This window comes from Bombus flavifrons, chromosome 4 (genome assembly GCF_040668555.2).
Source record: "Bombus flavifrons isolate JBK064 chromosome 4, iyBomFlav1_principal, whole genome shotgun sequence".
NCBI classification, from domain to species: domain Eukaryota; kingdom Metazoa; phylum Arthropoda; class Insecta; order Hymenoptera; family Apidae; genus Bombus; species Bombus flavifrons.
The window spans coordinates 14,886,040-14,903,709 of NC_138445.1; the positions used below are offsets into that span (position 1 = coordinate 14,886,040).

General features: G+C 38.4%; 1 protein-coding gene across 7 annotated transcripts in view; it reads right to left on the minus strand.

Annotated features, from left to right (window-relative positions):
* The window catches only part of Oatp26F (Organic anion transporting polypeptide 26F), a 47,596-nt gene extending 30,130 nt beyond the window's left edge, over positions 1 to 17,466 (minus strand). The window contains exons 1-4 of one of the 7 annotated variants that reach the window (XM_069110782.1): positions 16,904 to 17,466; positions 15,568 to 16,008; positions 14,093 to 14,587; positions 9,637 to 9,689 (exon numbers count right to left, since the gene is read on the minus strand). In XM_069110782.1, coding sequence (XP_068966883.1) covers positions 9,637 to 9,684 — 48 coding nt within the window. In that variant the 5' untranslated portion in view covers positions 9,685 to 9,689; positions 14,093 to 14,587; positions 15,568 to 16,008; positions 16,904 to 17,466. Of the gene's footprint in view, positions 1 to 9,636; positions 9,690 to 14,092; positions 16,009 to 16,903 lie in introns of all 7 variants that reach the window. The other 6 variants (XM_069110785.1, XM_069110783.1, XM_069110780.1 and 3 more) reach the window with 6 other exon arrangements.
* Between the last annotated feature and the right edge of the window lie 204 nt (positions 17,467 to 17,670).

The window sequence follows — 17,670 nt, forward strand, 5'->3', positions numbered from 1 at the left end:
GAACCTACACATATATGATCTTCTCTGCAGTCGTGTCTCGTTACGATGCTAATGAAATTTCAAAACGCTTCATACGATAGCGCGTACGATACGGACATAAGAGTTTTCTATGGCACATGTTTCTATCATCACACACAATATCTATCTCACATAATTCTATATTCATATAAAATTTTGTGAGTCAGTGTTCGCTACAGTAAAGTAGAAAATTCCTCTTCCAAGCCCTATAACGCGGTACATCGGCCGGGTAAATTCTCAAACTCGTACTGATCTCGCCGAAGGCGTCCAGTAAGCGTTCAAATCGAATGGCACGTTCATTAAAACGGACATTCAGGAACGATTTGTTTGACGAGCGTCGCGCTTTGGGGGCATAGACATTATCCGGGACAAGAAGAAAAAACGCAATATACTATCGACCTGTGTGTGCACGTCGACACAATGGCGGAGAGGGAAGGCCGTGCGTCAACGTTCGTTTGCTCAACGCAAACGTGCGGATCACGCGCTCGAAACGCGGTGAGAGGGATAAATACCCTTTCGGGCAACGCGCACGTTTCGCCGGCCACGCGACCTCCACGACATAAATTTCGTGGATTTAATAAAGATCCATGGCTTCCGGTTTTAGGGGTCGCCTGATCGCTATGCTTGCTCCGCGACCGTTGACCAACACTCTCTTTTTATTACACGAGTGTATTCTTCGTCATATTCGAGTTTCGTCAAGCAAATTTTATTTCATTAGTAAAAAGATGAAACAAGTTGTAGGAATAGCAACCATTTTTCATTTTTTAAAGCGATATTGTTATTTTGCTTTCATTGATTGTTAAGTCTTGGTTCTCGTTTGTAATTAAAACGGAGAAAGAAAATTTTCTCGAATTATTATCTAAGCGTTGTTCTGTCTATTATCGCCCGTACCGTATAACGCGGAAATTTGTAAGGGCGTCTCCAAACGATCGATAATATCGTCGATATTTTAGGGTTCTCGTTATGGTTTGTCAATAAACATTATAATATTGACAATATTATATCGGCAATGCACGTTGATCCTTTCAGTTGAGAAGCTTGAAATATCGACGATACACATGGAACGTCTGAAAGCTCTGTACAGGTTACAACGTAAAAGTAAAATTACTAAATATACGTAACTGTAAATTTTTTGAAGATGGAGATATCCGAAATGAATGTAGAAAGTAACACGTACAGAGAAATTGTATCGAATCTGTAGGGGAAGAATGGAGTGGAACGTGACGAGAGATTTGTTTACCGAATGCGGGTTATTTATTGCTTCTATGGGATAATTGCTACTCGGTTTCCTGACGGAGCGATTGAACGATGGTTGGGAATCGATGATACGGTTTTGGCTAGTTTATTCGAATACGTGGATTGTTCTTAATCTCTGATTGCCTATAAATATGTTGCATGTTTCGTATTCAAATTTTACAGCGTTTTTCGTGTAAGTATTTTATTACTCTTTCTGTTAATCGAAATAAAATATTGCGATATGGGTAAAATGATGTTATAACACAGTATACAGTCGTTTTCTCTCTGGTTTTATGACATGTTAAACATAACAATGTTAAATATAATAGAAGAGACTCTGAAGTTTCGTGATACCGTGCAAAACATACTGTGAAATAAATTAGTTTATTTATAACATATTTTATTTTCCCTAGTACCGTGCCACGTTAACGAGGACATTAATTAAATTATTTTAAAGGTCATGTTTTGTATCTCCAACGTTCCGCTGTTTTCGCACGAACTATAATATAAAACTGATAAATTAAGGCGATAAAGATAGTATTACTAGGTCGCCCTAAAAGTTTCTTTCGCTTTATAAGGAAATAATAGATGCACAACATTTTTTGTTTTATCCTTTTTGTTCATTTCATTGCTACAAAATGGATCATACATAATTCAATAAAATAATATAAAAGAAAAATTGTTACTCGTCTATTATTTCCTTATGAAACGAAAGAAACTTTTGACACGACCTAATATAAAATTCATGAAGTAATCCGATTCACGAATAATTTATGAGCACATATTAATCGAATTCTCCATGTGAGATTCTGCTTTGAAAGCGATGATCAAGTTTCATCGACGCCTATGCAAGGGCGTCACGTTAAACAACGGCGCGTGTCACGTTGCTACATCCGTGGGTGGCCCATCCTATATATTTAGAGGAAGTTTTCAATAATTTCTTATTGAATTTATTAACACTTACGAAACCGTTTCAGGGGCACGTACACGCTCCAACTGTCGGTTCTCTGGTGCGCGGGAAAGGAAAATATTGTTTCAACTAGTATTGCTCCTTCCAATTTCATTCGTTCAACAGATCCACGCGCCGTGTACGACACGAGCCTGTCAATTGTTAATTCTTGCGCCGTCAATTCGAACGAAAGTCTACCGTGCCTTTGAGACGAAGGTATTTAACATTAATGTAAAGATTAAAACGCAGCCTTCCGCATTATTCGCGTAAGCGATTGAAAGTAAAAAACGATCATAAGTTTCGAAAAGTACCGAATCTAAAATTAGAAAATTTCTAATATACCACGCACAGACCATCGCGACAACCGTGAACGATATCGATGAGAAACTTCAAGCAGGAAATTTGAAAATAGAGCGAGCATATTTTCCTATTATCTTGTCGCGCTTGACAGCCTTTTTCTTCTTCGTTATTTTTTCCGCCCGAATCATAAGACAAGACCAAAGAAGCAAACAGAAAGGAAGAGAGAAAGCTAATGCACAGTGGCGCACGAGATACACATTCGTATTTCTTAAAGCGGTGGCGACAAGCGTCGAGCGGAGAACAACTCGCGGAAAAACCAGTCGCGATATTCTTATACACACTTCGCGTGTAATGGAATACATTTTTGCACTTTTCTCGCTGCTCTTTTTCTCTTCGCCGACTCTTTTTCTCTCCTCTCGCCACAGCTCGTTCCGCAGGCTCTTTCCGTCGCACTCGACGCTCGCTCGGTTCGAAATGAAAACGAGCCTCAAAAGAGCTTTGTACGCGCTTCCGTCACGTTCGATATTCGTGCGTTCTTTTATGCCGTCACGTTTTTTTCCGTCCTGCGAGGATTTCACGTGACGCTTAGAAAGAAACAGAGAGCGGCTCGTTTTTCCAGAGCAACATCGACCAACTGACGTTTGTCGCCTAAATTCCTTTTTCTTCCACTTCCTTCTTCCCTCCTCTCTCTCTCTCTCTCTTTCTCTTTTTGTTTTTCTCGTATTTTGTCTTTTTGTCGGTTGGTTCTCTTTTTCGCGCCGTCCACGCTTTTTGATTTCTTTTGTTCGTTATTTGATTGCGTATAACTTTGTCACGCAGAGAATCGACACTTCACCGAGGTAAATGAAATCGTGATTGACGAGCTTTCTGGAAAAAGCGTGCGCAAGACCAGATGGTAAATCGAATAAATTGCGTAGGAATTTTTCCCTTATGGTTTTCCGTTTAATGAATACGCGTTCGCTTTGACTATTCGACGACGACAGACAAAGTATCGTTACTTCCATGGGACATCGAATACGAAATTATTCAACAAGTTTCTCTTTTAACAGCCCTTGTTCCATAAAAGGAAGAGATTCGGCAATCATTGTCGAAAAAAAGCTCTATACATGTACACTGATACTCGAGTACTTGAAGTAGAAAAATTGTACGTGTATGTTGTTATACGAGACGTTTTGAAATTTCATTAGCAACAACGAGACACCAGCGTCATATTTATATCGTTAAAGTTTGAAACCAATGTGAAAATGTGTTACGTATATGTATAGTGAAAAGTTTCGTACGCGTCGAAATACTCACTTTCGCCAGCCACTGTAGACAAATACCAAATTACACACCGCATCAACATGGACTCTCTAGTCATCTCGTCTTTCAGCCGCAGTCAACTTCTGCCGCGTCTACGTCGCGCGAAACAAGCGAGACTGGTCTCGCGCATTCCTAACGACTTCATTCAGAAGTAACTCGATTTGTGGGCAGGCATAAAGTGAATACGTCAAACAGCTTGTTAATTCAGATTAAATGGCGCCCGTGCGGCAACCGGCGTTTCTCGCAAAACCCCCGCTGCCAATTATTTAGTCGGTCGTTTCGCTTGAATCGCTCGTTCGACCGACTCCTGTCCCCGTCTGTTTCCCATCCTCCGGCGTTTTCATCGTCGAACGCCGACTAACGAATACCACAACGAGCATCTCTCCCTGCGGTCCCTGTCCCCCTCTCTGACCTTCTTTCCTCTCTATTTGCCGTCGCTTCGTACAGTGCCAGTGCCTGGCTACTTGTCCGTTCTGGATCCTTTCAAAGGAAAAATCCAACGTGAAAAAAGAAAGAAAAAAGAATAGATGCCACCCGGATGGAACGCGGTCCGATTGATTGGAATTTTGCGGTCGATCGTGATTAATAAGCACCATCATAGAGCAGCATCGACTAACTTTCCTTCGGTTCTTTTTAGGCTCGTCCTTTTCTCGTGGTTTCTTGCCGATGTTGTTCGTGTACGTTGATTAGTTTTCATTTAACTTCTTCCTTTTCTTCTTCTTTTTTTTTTGGTTGTTGTTATTGGGAGGATTTTGTGTGGGAAGAGAGAGAAGAGAGGCTGGATTATTCGAGCGATACGCTCGACCTGGCATCATTTGGTCTTCTTCTTCTTCGTTTGTTTAATTTTGCGAATGAAGTAAATTTTCTAATTTAAAGTCGAAGTAGATTCTTTAATTTTCTAACCTCTTGCGAGTCTTGTTGGCTATTTTGCGTTTGATTAGATTGAGAGAAACTTTTGTTTTCTGTATTTCTGTGGAACAGCGAGGTGGCTTTATAGTTTTCGAACGAAACGCTTGATCTAGAATTGAAAGGGTTTTTGATAGAAAAGGTAAAGAGGAACGCGACTATTCGATTGATATCGATGGGAAATGAACCAACCTCCCGTCGTTGAGACGTTTTTGACAGGGAATTTCTGTGATTTTGGGAATGGAAGCGAGCGAAGGGTGCGTTGGAGAGCTCCGAATACGATTCGTTAACTCGGAGATTGCGTTTGTCAGTATGTGAACACGTAAACGGTGTATTGGATCGTATTGATTCAATGAAAAATTTTAAATAATTATCGTTGAATGAAGAGTTATTCTTAGCTTTAAATGATTTTTACCGATATTGTAAATTAAAACGTAACTGGATCTGCTCTGTCTCTCCGTCTCCTTTCTAAACAGTTATATATAACATTAGATAGATATATGAAACATAAATATCATGACAGACTTGAATTCAGGTAAAGTCATTCAAACATTTCTTATATAGGTACTCTATAGATGACTATAATTTAAAAACGATAAAATAAATAACGTTATAATAAAAAAGAAGAAAGAAAGAGAACACAGGTTTCTACTTTGATCGTTAAAATAAATCCTATATTATTTAACGCGGTTAGTTTTTTATTATTCAGTGCATGCCTGTAGACAACTAAATTGCGCATGAATTGCATGCAGTCTCCTTACAATTGACACGCGACTATTATTTGACCGACGAAACGTTCTTGCCACAGTCTCCTGTTGCTCTCAGAGCGATGCGGAGGAACGTCGATGGCAAGCTGCTACCGTCCATTCCACTCGCTTCCCTCCCCCAAAGTCTTTTCCTTTCACGGTTCAACGTGAAAACCGGTTAAAAATGCCTCCCCCAGGAATGTTAACGTTATATAGTAGCATGTAACGTAGGAGTTAGATATATAGTGTCCTGTTTTTCTCAGCAAAAACATTCTACTACCAACCACGCTAAAACTGGCTGAACATTTTGTAGTTTACCAAGTTTTTACTACATCGGTGTACCAATTCCAAGCAATTTAATCACGCCATTGATTAGTTTCGATCTTTTAAATAAAAGAAGAATCATGTCTCCTTATTATTTCCTTCAATACACATTCTCCACCACTTGTAAACTTGTATTAAATCATCATCTAACGATTTAATGTCAAATTACATTACACGAAATAGGCAGAGTCGACTTAAAAGAAAAGATACATATCAAAAAACGCCCAAGAATGCCCAAGAATGTCCGAGGTGCCCAAAACCCGAGGAAGGTCTACAGTGCGTTAGATTATGTTACAGTCTACTATAGCAACAAGTTATTTCGACTATTTCTCCGTCACAAGCGACCAAAATCTCAGTGACAAAGACGTCAACGATAATCCTATTTCCACGATTGCGATACGTAGCTAGCGAGTCTCTTCCCACGTATTCCTGACCACGATCCATTAATTTCGACGATTCTCGTCGGCCCAACGAGTCATCCTGTCTGCCAGTGTCCCCATCCTTCTTTTCTAACCATTATTTTTCTCTTCGACATCTTCGTGATGCTGTGCCACTACTCCTCGTAATTGCGGCACAATCGTAGCCCGCAGGCATTAAACGCGCGCAACTACCAAGCCAAGCCAAGCCAAGCCGACCAAAACCTGTCTCCCTCCACCACTCCGCTGATAGTACCGAAGACAACGATAACAATGGCCGAGTGAACAGAGCTACGAGAACAAAGAAGTAAACTAGGGACGACGAGAGGAGCCGTGCGTGTAAAATATGTAGATCGCTCGAAATTTTCGTCCCATATTCCAACGTCAGCGTCGCAAATTCCGGAAAAATCGCGTCCAGGGGAATTGGGGCTTCCGTCATCGAGCTGACGTGCCTAGCCTCCGGTGAATGATCTCATTTTCCCTCCTGGAGTGCCATTCATACGCGTTTCAGCCTGTAATTCGTCAAATCCTTTTTTCCTTTTTGTTCTCTCCTCTTCCTTCTTCGTCCTTTCTCTTTTTTCCTTTTTTAATTTTTTCAAATGGATAAAGTGATTGGGAGAGATTGATGGGATTTATCGGAGTTAGTCGGTTAGGTTGAATGGCGGAATATGTTTTTATGAGATGTATTTTTGACGTTCGTTGCGCGATGTATTGAAGGCAGAGAGTGATTTGTGGCTTACCAGTGAACGTGCTTCGTTCATGTAGGTTTTCGGTTTTTTTTTTCTTTTTTGCTGTTTTGCGTTGAAGGGAGATGGAGTTTGATTCGTTTCGAGCGACAGGTTGATCGAGGGTATGTTAATTTAATCATAATGGTTCCTTTTTAACGAAGCTTTAATTTATCGTTGGTGGAAGACGAACACGTCTGCCTTCAGCTGTTACGAAAATCATCTGACGAAATGAACACGTGGAATCAAGCGATTAAAATTGTCCAATGTGAAATTTTTCGAGAGTTGTTTTTCGATTATCGTGTCGAGATATATCGGCAAACTGTATCTCGAAATTGCAATTCGATGGAATCAGTCTGCGTCAACCACACGCACCGCAACTACGGAAATGAACGATCGCCGATCACATATACGTTCCGTCAAACCCATCGTAATTGCAATAGTACAGGCAAATAAGCTATTAATAGCTTCTTATTAATGTAATTTTCGAATTATGTAATTTTTCATAATATCATAGGATACATAAAACGGTATATAATTCGATACAGAGAATATTCATTTTATGAGAATTCTGACGTAATTTATCTTTCGTTATTTGATCACTTTTAGACTAGAGTTTTGTTCTTCCTAGATGATATCAATCTTACAGAAAAGATAAAAAGAAGTATAATAGTTATATAAAAACTGACAAAATGCAATTTAATAGGTGTGATTAGGTATATTACGTGAGCATTATACATGGCAAGATTCGTTTCTATAGTAACAATCGTTTCCTACTTCGTAAAATAATCGGAGAAATTTCGAGCCAACAATAGAATTTCCTCTCACGACAGGCAAACAAAAATTCCGGTTACAAAAGGTTAATAATACGAAGGTTTGCCGTGGAAGCAGCTTCAACCTCTTTTCGTCTTTCCTTTTATAAAGGCTCGTAGATTCCGGTACGTATCGAAAATGGCGCGAACCGCTTTCACAGACAGGGCAAGCTCCTTTTAAATGAAAACTAGGATCGGGATAACCCGGCTGAATACAAGAGTTCTCCGCGAGCTTGAAACGAGTTTACGTTGTACGCGCATTGTGCCAGACGTTGAGATCCCAGGGTCCCCAAGATATACACGTCGTCGAAGAATTCGGCCTGACTTTCATACGAAACCGCTTTCCTCCGGCCAATATTCTTTAGGCAAACATCGTCGTCGATTCTTCTTATCTTTCGATTTTTCAGCAGCCCCTTCGCAGCTGTTGGATATTTTGTGAAAGATTACGAGATTGGAATCGGAGAAAATAGATGTTTAGACACTGTTTGTTTGAAATCTAAATAATACGAATAACTAGGTATGAATATAAGCGAAGGAGATAGATATGGAATTATTTCAATTATAACAAGAAATAAGTATAACATAATAAGTATAATAATAATAATAAGTATAATAATAAATAAGTATAATATAATAAGTATAACAAGAAGTAAAAGTTTACTTTTATAACACTCAATTCTAGAGAGAAAGCTTCAGTTTTTTCCATCTTTGATATTTCGCGTCGCTTGCACGAAAGTTGTAGGCACTTTGGAATTTCTCGATTTCTGAAATTAAGCTTCAAATATGTGCCCATGACGTGGAAAATTTGAATATTTCTACCACGATTCCATACTCGTAACTTTCGAAAGTTTTTGCAAATCTTGTAAAATTTTGCGCGGATAAAAGCTACACGTCCTAAACAATGCAATTCAGCGCGCCGGTTATTACACTCAAAATCCAATACCTCGTCGCTGCAACTTAAACGAACTAACAGAAACTTAAACCGCGATCCACGCAGCTTTCCACGCTCTGATAAAAATTCACCGCTCTTAAAATCCCTTTGCAACAACTTCCTCATTCTAATAAACCATACCGAAACAGCTTTACGATCAAACGCGCAAATTAAATAACTCCCCTGAGGGGTAGCTGTTTGAAAGTTAAGCCGAAGGGGGCGGTGGTTTCCGACGATTACGGTGAAAATGATTCAACGAAGTTGCCAACTTTAAAACACCGTTCAACCTGCCCACGAAGGCACCTTTTACAGATTTTTCTTCTTTTTCTTTCCTTTTTTTTTCTTTTTTTTATTCCAAGCGCAGCGTGAAGTTCGTTCTAATCTCGCAGCCGATAAACCGAAAGTTGCACCAGCGAAGCAACCTCGGCGTTATTTCAGCGGCTATCCCACGGGAATAAACAAGTGCAATATCTTGCATCGTTCCACCGATCCCCGTAGCGTCTGACCTAGCGCAAATTTTCCATCCCCTGCGGTCCTCCTACGAATTTGCATAAGCACGTGCGAGTGCTTCTCGTTCTGCCTGTTGTTAACATGGTTACTCGAAAATTGAAAAGATAGCGAGCTAGTTTTTAGTTTTGAGAATATAGGATTTTGCCTTTCGACTGGTTGTAATTGCAAAAATTTAACGCAGTTGGTTGAAGTTGTTCGTGCATTTAAGGACATCACAGATAGTCGTTTCTACGAAATGAAATAGAAAAACGAAAGATTTTGTTGATTTCGACGTTGCAACCAGGATTTGGTGTTACGTTACAGAAGATTGTATTAATTTTTGACAATCTGTAACTATGTGATTACATTGCTACGAATTCATGATGTAACAATATCGATGGTTAATGACGATCACCATGGCTTGAGGTAATTTTTACTTACGCTTACTTAATTATTTTTTACCCTCGTTGATATTTACTCACCGCATTGTCCGGAGCGTCGTACGCGAGATTATCGACCCCAGTCATCATTATAACTGAAAAAACAATACGTCGTTTTAGAAAGAAAATGGTAGATAGATGATTGGAATAATAATTTTCAAAGTACGAGTAGTACTTCGCTGTTCGGCATCACTCGCGCCTAACAAACAATAAATTCAGTGCATTCTCAAACCGTAAGACAATCGTTGAGAAGTGCGAATGAACTATAATGGAGCTGGTAACGATCGAACTAACAAGATAATAGATGCTCCGGTTAAATTATGCGATCTGTATGGAATGTCTTTGCTTAAAGCGTCTTGGATGTCGAATCGTTTGCATTCTTCGAGGGCGAAAGTATCGCTACAAATTGATAGTCAGTTATTAATCAAAATAATAGAAAATGTCGATGAAGTTTCGAACTAGAAATTATAATTATTTTTTAACTATTTCGTTTTGTAAGCGCAAGAAGCATTAATTGGTGGATGAACTGATTTCAGACACGTTGTGTATGATATTTCTGGATTTGACGTGCAAGAAAATTTTGTTGTTGTAGAAATGCGGACGATTTACGATTGTACATGACACAAAGAATATTTGCGATGTAATACAATGGACAAAGTTTCCACGTATATCACAAGAATTTAGAAACATATTGCGGCACGAACAATCCATTCACATTATTCTACACAACTTACTTCCTTCCTGTGCGACCATAAAAACTTTAGTTACCTAAGTTTTTGCAATCTGTACTACTTCAAGTTTCCCAGTGCAAACTGTCTTCTGTGCCTTCCTAAAAGAATGATTCTGAGATATTCTCAGCACGGTAATATAGCAACGGTAGTAATAAATATTACTATTACACAGACGATATCACATTAATTCAGTATATTTCTATTAATATGTTAATTAGTTATACGAATAAAAACTTTCTACAATAAATAGGAACAATCGTTAACGTTGCTCACGCTTATATCTCGAAATTTTATATCTCAATCATTTGTTCGTTTCACAGAATTTTTAACGTTTTAAGAGAATATCTTCATAATTTGCTCAACAAGCTCGACATTTTTCAACTTTGAAGAAATATAATTGGATTAAAGACGACAAAACGAAGACAACAGAGTTGATACACTTAATTCTTCATCCCTCTTCGTTTTTCCCTCTCGTACTAAGACTAATTCTTCTTGAATCATTGTCACGACTTTCTGGTAGAACGTGACCCAGTAGAAAAGGAAGAGGAATGGCGGTCCATCTGTTTTTATGTGGATCGAAGATAAGAGTCCTCGAAGAGAGACATCTTTAGCTTTTCAACACGATTTCACCATTAACGATCTTGCCGCGATTGCATGCATCGAATTTTCGATCGTTTACGCAACCTTCTTAAAACACAGATAAATAGATAAAAAGAAATTTTATGGAAAAACGTCTTACGGTTGTTTTCGAAAGAAATATAAAAACTGTAGAGAGCGATGCTACAGAATAGAACTGTGAAGCACTCGGTTAAGAACTTAGGATTGTCCGGAAGAAACATCGCGAGAATGCAGAGTAGTCGGTATTGAGAAAATCCGCACTCAATTAGTTGCCGCTCAATTGAGTGCGGGCTGCTCAAGCTGGCAACTAAGTCGATGCGGGCCGCTCAAGCTGGCAACTAAGTCGATGTGGGCCGCTCAAGCTGCCAACTAAGTCGTTGCGGTTTTCAAGCTGGCAACTAAGTCGTTGCGGGTCTCAAGCTGGCAACTAATTGAGTGCGGGTCGCTCAAGCTGGTAACTAATTGAGTGCGGGCCGCTGAAGCTGGCAACTAATTGAGTGCGGGCCGCTCAAGCTGGCAACTAATTGAGTGCGGCGGGTCGCTCAAGCTGGCAACTAATTGAGTGCGGGCCCGCGTAATCTTGTTATAATATGTCGCTATTAACTGTTACCGAGGCCCCGCGGTGGTCACCCGTGACCACCAATAAGATAATCGGTCCATTGTGCGAGAATGTTGTCTTACATCATCAATTTATTATTATTTTGCCATTATATGCTTTGAGTAATAAATATACTCTCGTGACGTCCTGAACGAAACATGTGATTTCGGCGTGGCAGTCAAAGTGTTAATTCTCCTCGACTTGGATATTTCATTCAGTTCCCTTGAGACGTTCGTTGATTTTTCGTGCACGATATTAAAAGGATTTCCTGAGCAATTTTTTATGCGAATCATTCAGCAAAATATTGTGGAATCTTTACGCTAGCCGAAAATGAAATTTTCTTCGTGACTCGATAATTTAGAAATTTGTTGTAATTTATGTAACATTGTCTCGCGCTTACCATTTTTCTAATGTATTTTTCTACCTTTTATGTTTTTCACCTTTGCAAAGCAATGTGCAACGAAGCATCTATATTTAGTTATTATTATTTTTTACAACTTTCGCCAGTATTACTTCGTTATTTGATCTTGGAGAAATTAAGCCTAATGTAAACCTTTCTGAATACGCAATTTTACACACTTTCTTTGTTCTCATGGTAATGTCAACTAAACAATGGTTTGCCGACCTCGAATAATCAACGGAAGAGAAAAATACATAATAGCAGAGTAATAGCATAGTACAGTAAGGTAGCGTGTCCCCATATGGAGAAACTTTCGTTTTCTCCAAGAACGCCGTAATGAAAACGTTTCCCTGTTCATTATCCTATCGCGATACGAACACATGCTGAGTAATTACGCGAGTATTAAAAAGGACGAACGACCGAGTAAGCGTTCCATTTGTCGACTTGGAATATAAAATCTTGTTTTCGAGTTCAATTATACTTTTTATAGGTGCAAGTGCTTACTCAGAAAAGCAATATCCTGTTTCCCGGGAGAAACATAAAGATCATAGAAACAGGCCGCTTTTAATTTTGTTGATTTTATTGCTAAAACAGCTGCATACAAATACAATTGGGAAGATTTACTGCTGCAAGCCGGTAAAAAGTCATTTCTATTAAACAGAAAATATTCATTGTAGTTCGTTGGTTCGTAATTTTACGTTTAATTATAACATATCGATAAAATTGCGTCCAATGTGACGTTGTATAATATTATAACAGAAAATTTGAACCGAACGATTATCGATAATGATATTTGCTATGCAAATAGCAAATGAATTTAGCGACCTTCTACAACCGATAAAAGCAGGTATAAAAAAGTAAAAACCAAAGCCTCTCAAAGGTCGAATGGACAAAAGAGGTAGGAACAAATGAATTAAAAAAAAAGTCACGATTCTGGAATAGCATAGTTGCCGAATTGTATAGAAAATCCTAACAGGCGAATGTTTAAAATAAATTCTCGAATAAAATAAAATTTCTGAGTAAATTAATTCTAAAATATTGAAAATAATCTTGCGAATAAAGTAATCCCGAAATATGCGTAAAATAAATTTCCAAACGATAGCCTAGAGTCTGAATGATATTAAAATATATCAATTTCTAAATAAGATTCTCCGACGTTTAAAACGTAATTTTTCAGTATTTAAAATGGAATTCTAAAACATTTGAAATTAAATTCTAAAATATTTAAAATAATTCCAAAATATTTAGAATAAATTCCATGATAAGACAATCCTATTAAAATGGAAATTCTCAAATAGAATAATTCTAAATCGTTTCAAACAATCGTCAAGTGATATAATCGGAAAATAATCCATCGCTGTAATATAACAGTGTCTTATCTGCGTTCCACTCGTCCGAAATCTAATTATCCTTACAATTTCAGCTCTGTGGAAATCCACTAGCCTATAAATCGCGCTCCGAGAAGCCGCTTTATCTCCCTACGTTAAACGAGTGAATGCATGAAGCCATCCACCGTTGTAGAACCAGCCTCTCTCTGTATCTCGGTTTTTATTACCGAAGGAAGCGTCGCGCGAATTCGTGCTTTATCACGAGCGAGCAACACCATTCGATTCTCGACGTTGCAGGAGCACCGTGCATGCTGCTTTGCTGACAGGACATTTTATTTATCGTGGCCCATTGCAAGACCTCTCGTTCTGATTTTTTTTTTTTTTTTTACGATTACGAACATTCACCGATAACACGCATCCAGTCAAATATTCTACAGAAATTTTACTATATCAAAAGGATTTTAAAACCGATCGTACAACGTTAGACATCAGAGAGGTTCTTTTTATTACAACGGTATATTGGATTTATGTCTGAGCTTGGAATGGACTTTGAAACGAGCGCAACGCTACGAACACGCTGTAGGAGGAGGTATTTTGCAGAGTTGGGCATTATATTCGAATTATTTCGAACAAATATTTGTTTGAGATAGTTATCGGAATAAATACAGCTCTGTGAAGTATTTTATCCGTTTAATAATTAGTATAAATTATTCATCGTAAATTATTCTTTCTGATTTGTCCAAATAACTGGTTGCTATTTATACGAATAATTTGTTATTAATAATGGTTCTAAAATTGTTCCAATAACTCGATAATTTCTTACCTCGCGAATTTCACTTCAGCTTCTTAATCCACAAGTTAATCGTCTCTCCATCGAACACATCATAGACCGCATAGATTTGTCCAAAACAAATTTGTCCAACGTTTATTGCAAATTATCCTCGAATAACACAGTAATTATTAATTGTCACTACGTAATACGTTACAAAGGTCCATACCAAAGGAATTTACGAAACGTCTCTTGTTATTTTCACGATATTCACCGAAACGCGGAGGAACCAGGAACTCGAGATTCCAGAATTTCCATGGCAATACTTAATTACATGTCACACAACCGGCAACGAGATTGCTCGTTAATTAATTCGCGTCCGTCTCGTGTCTTCTGCCTTTTCTCGGTGACACTGCTAATTAGAGACGTAACGATCGCAACGAAGACACAGAAGACCTGGCCTGGCTATCAAACCTCTATTCTCGTCGTTAGGGCGGATCCAGCGTCGTTTGCAGCTACAGTTTGAAGTTTGTTCTCCCAACGAAACATCTAGAACAGGAATAGATACTCCAACTTTCTTTTCGCGCCAAATTCCCGCTAGATCCGTCCACTTGGGACTGAGGTGAGCTCTTAGATTCCTCTGACCAGTTTGTTCGTTTTATCTTGGCTAAACTCGACCTGTCGACTACGCTTTCGATGGATTCGTTTGCTCCGCTGCGTGGAGAAAGGAGTCATTTCGAATATTGTGGTCATGCGAAGCTCGATTTGCTGGTAGTGTTTTCGAGATAATTTAAAGCTCAGCTTGTTAGAGATTATACACAGATGCCGAACAATTTATCGATTTTCATTGACTCTGTACAGTTTTCGTAGCTTTATCGAAAAGGAATTCTAAGAAAAAAGGCTATCGCGTATAAAGTGGCAGTCTAAAGTGTCCAGGTACAACGTTACCTTCTGTTCGCGTTTTAGCTGAATTTGCAAGAGCATTTTTTTTGGTGTCACTAGTACTTTAACGTACGTAGACAACAATATCGGAGGTGTCGCAAGGCATATTTAACATTTGGAAACCAGCCGAGTGTTCCAGTTACTTCAAAAATCTAAGATCAGCAATAATCAAATACCAAATAAATAGATATACGTATTCTTGGAAAATTGAGAAAACATCGATATCGATGCTAGATATTCGAATTGAAACTAGAATAGAATAAAGATAAAAAGTTCAAGTTATATTTAAGATTAGATATATTTGTACGTCACATTTCTATCTATAAATCCTTGGTACTCTAAATAGAGTAAAATTTAGAAAAGATACAAAGATACGTGTGGTTTTAAATAAAAGATTAATCTAAAGTAACAGATTAAGTTTTCAAGCAACCTCACAACCTATTTTATACGGATCCTTTACTTTTCATTCATTTCAACACGTTTATCTGTTAAAACCTCCCTATCTCTTTGTATCTTGAACCTTCGAAACCTGTTAAAATCTGTTAAATCTGTTAATCTTTTAAAACCTGCGCCACCCTTTTATTCACCTTAATTGGCGCCTTCCTTTGATCCCAGTCACTTCGAGAATTCTTTAATTATTCATTGCCTCGGAGCAACGCGAGATAATCGTTCGGACCGATTCACGTTACAAGCTGCGGGACTGTTTGTACGCTCCAAAGAGATTTCCCTTCCCATGGTCCACGAAAGTGCGTGTCATAATTCCAGAGAAAACGCACAAGGCCAGCAAACCGGTTTCCAATCGTGTGCTTTTATCAGCCTACTTCGAAACACCGCACAGTTGATGGGATAGACACAATGAAGTCGCGAATTACAGTATCGTTCACCTATTTTTAGAATGTCTGTCAAGACCGATTGTCTTCTTAATTTTCTCACCTGTCTTTGACTTCTACACCATGACTATCAAGTCACATTTTACGGCTGTGAAACCACCTGTCAGATCATGTCGTGGCTGTCAAATCGTATCCTACCTATGAAATCATTCTATGGCTGTTAAATTTTACAAGCAGACCGCGCACTTTTACGCGTTTATAGGAAATTTGAAAGTACAACGTGGCACAAGAAAATGCACATAATACGAAGAAATATGTAATATGTCCAATGTATGGTGCTTCTTACGGTATTTGGTAGGTAGAACAATTTTCTTCTCGGATTCTGCTTTTTTGAATTATATTCTCGAAAGTATGAATTTACGTAAAAATCCGCAGACTTATAATTCTATCTACGTATATATGACGCGTAGTATCGTAGTTAGAAAAAGAACGAAAGCTTTCTGAAACTTAAGTCGGGAGAAAAATCTCGTTAATTCAGACTATGTGATATTTTACGATTCGTATTTCAAATATATATCTTTTCGAATCCATTCATAGAATTCTCCGACTCAGCGTTTGCGCTATGACGATGCGGCAGCATATACGGGAACGCAATTAGCGTGATTGCAGTTTAATGGACGCCATTATACGGTTTGATGACACTTTGACGAGAATTTAAGTATAAGCGGCTCGACGTGGAAGTTAGGACTCTTATCAGTATAGTATCCTACATTACGGCGAGTCTTTGTTTATCTTTCGTTTATAATTATTTTTACGTTTGTGTTTATCTATGATAGCGATAATTGCGATATCTGTTTTTCATAGAACTAGAACGCATTCGTTTGAAATTAAAATTGTTGTTCCCGAATGTCATTAGTAGACGAAAGGTGCACGTATCGGAACATTTTCTAATATATAAACTTGTTACTTTAATGATTGTATATGATAACGGCACACGTGCAAACGCGAATATATTTGCGATGAATGAACAGTATATCGATAAACGATATCTTTACGTTCATCTGGAATTTACCCAGAATCGTGATTCTGTTACCTTCAAACTTATATACCTGTTTCCTCAAACCATTCGAATTTTCGATAAACTTTAACGCGAATTGCTCAGCCTTGAAACATGCACATAACGCACGTTATTTGTTTAAACGAAACCGGCTATTTCCAGGGTTACACAGCAAATCGATTACCATTTTCTACAGCCTTCTTCGTCGATGACACACGCTCAAACACGATTTTTTAATTCACTCAACGAACGCACTCTGCAACGATAGATCGATCATAGTTAGCGAAAAAAGTATTTCTCCACTGTGACTGATTTTAACACAAAGTTATTTCACGTTTTGTTTCGACGTTTCGGAGAACAGGAAATGGCACACAACAAAGCTTGGTCGTTGAAACGAACGTGATCCAAAATCGAAACACAAGTTTGTGCTTCGAAAAGATGTATAAGAATGTCGAGTCCTTTGTTGGTGTATTCAGCGACAATTTTAGATCCCCGGTGCTTTATGAGAGGTTTTACAAAAGGCCGTGTTACGTTCAATATGTTACACTGGCAACAATTTGAACTGTTCTCAACGACGCGACGCTGTCTTACGGGCTGAGTAGAGGGCAACAACTGAGACAGTAGCAGCCAGTTTGTTCGCATAAGTATACAATCGAGAATGACACTTTCGAAGTAGCTTCTCCCACTCGACCATACCTTTCCAAATATTTGGCGTTTCGTGGCCATGAATAAATAAATCATGTATAGTATAGTAAAGTATAATTAGGATTTTATTCTTTCTTCGATATTTACCTGATATAAAT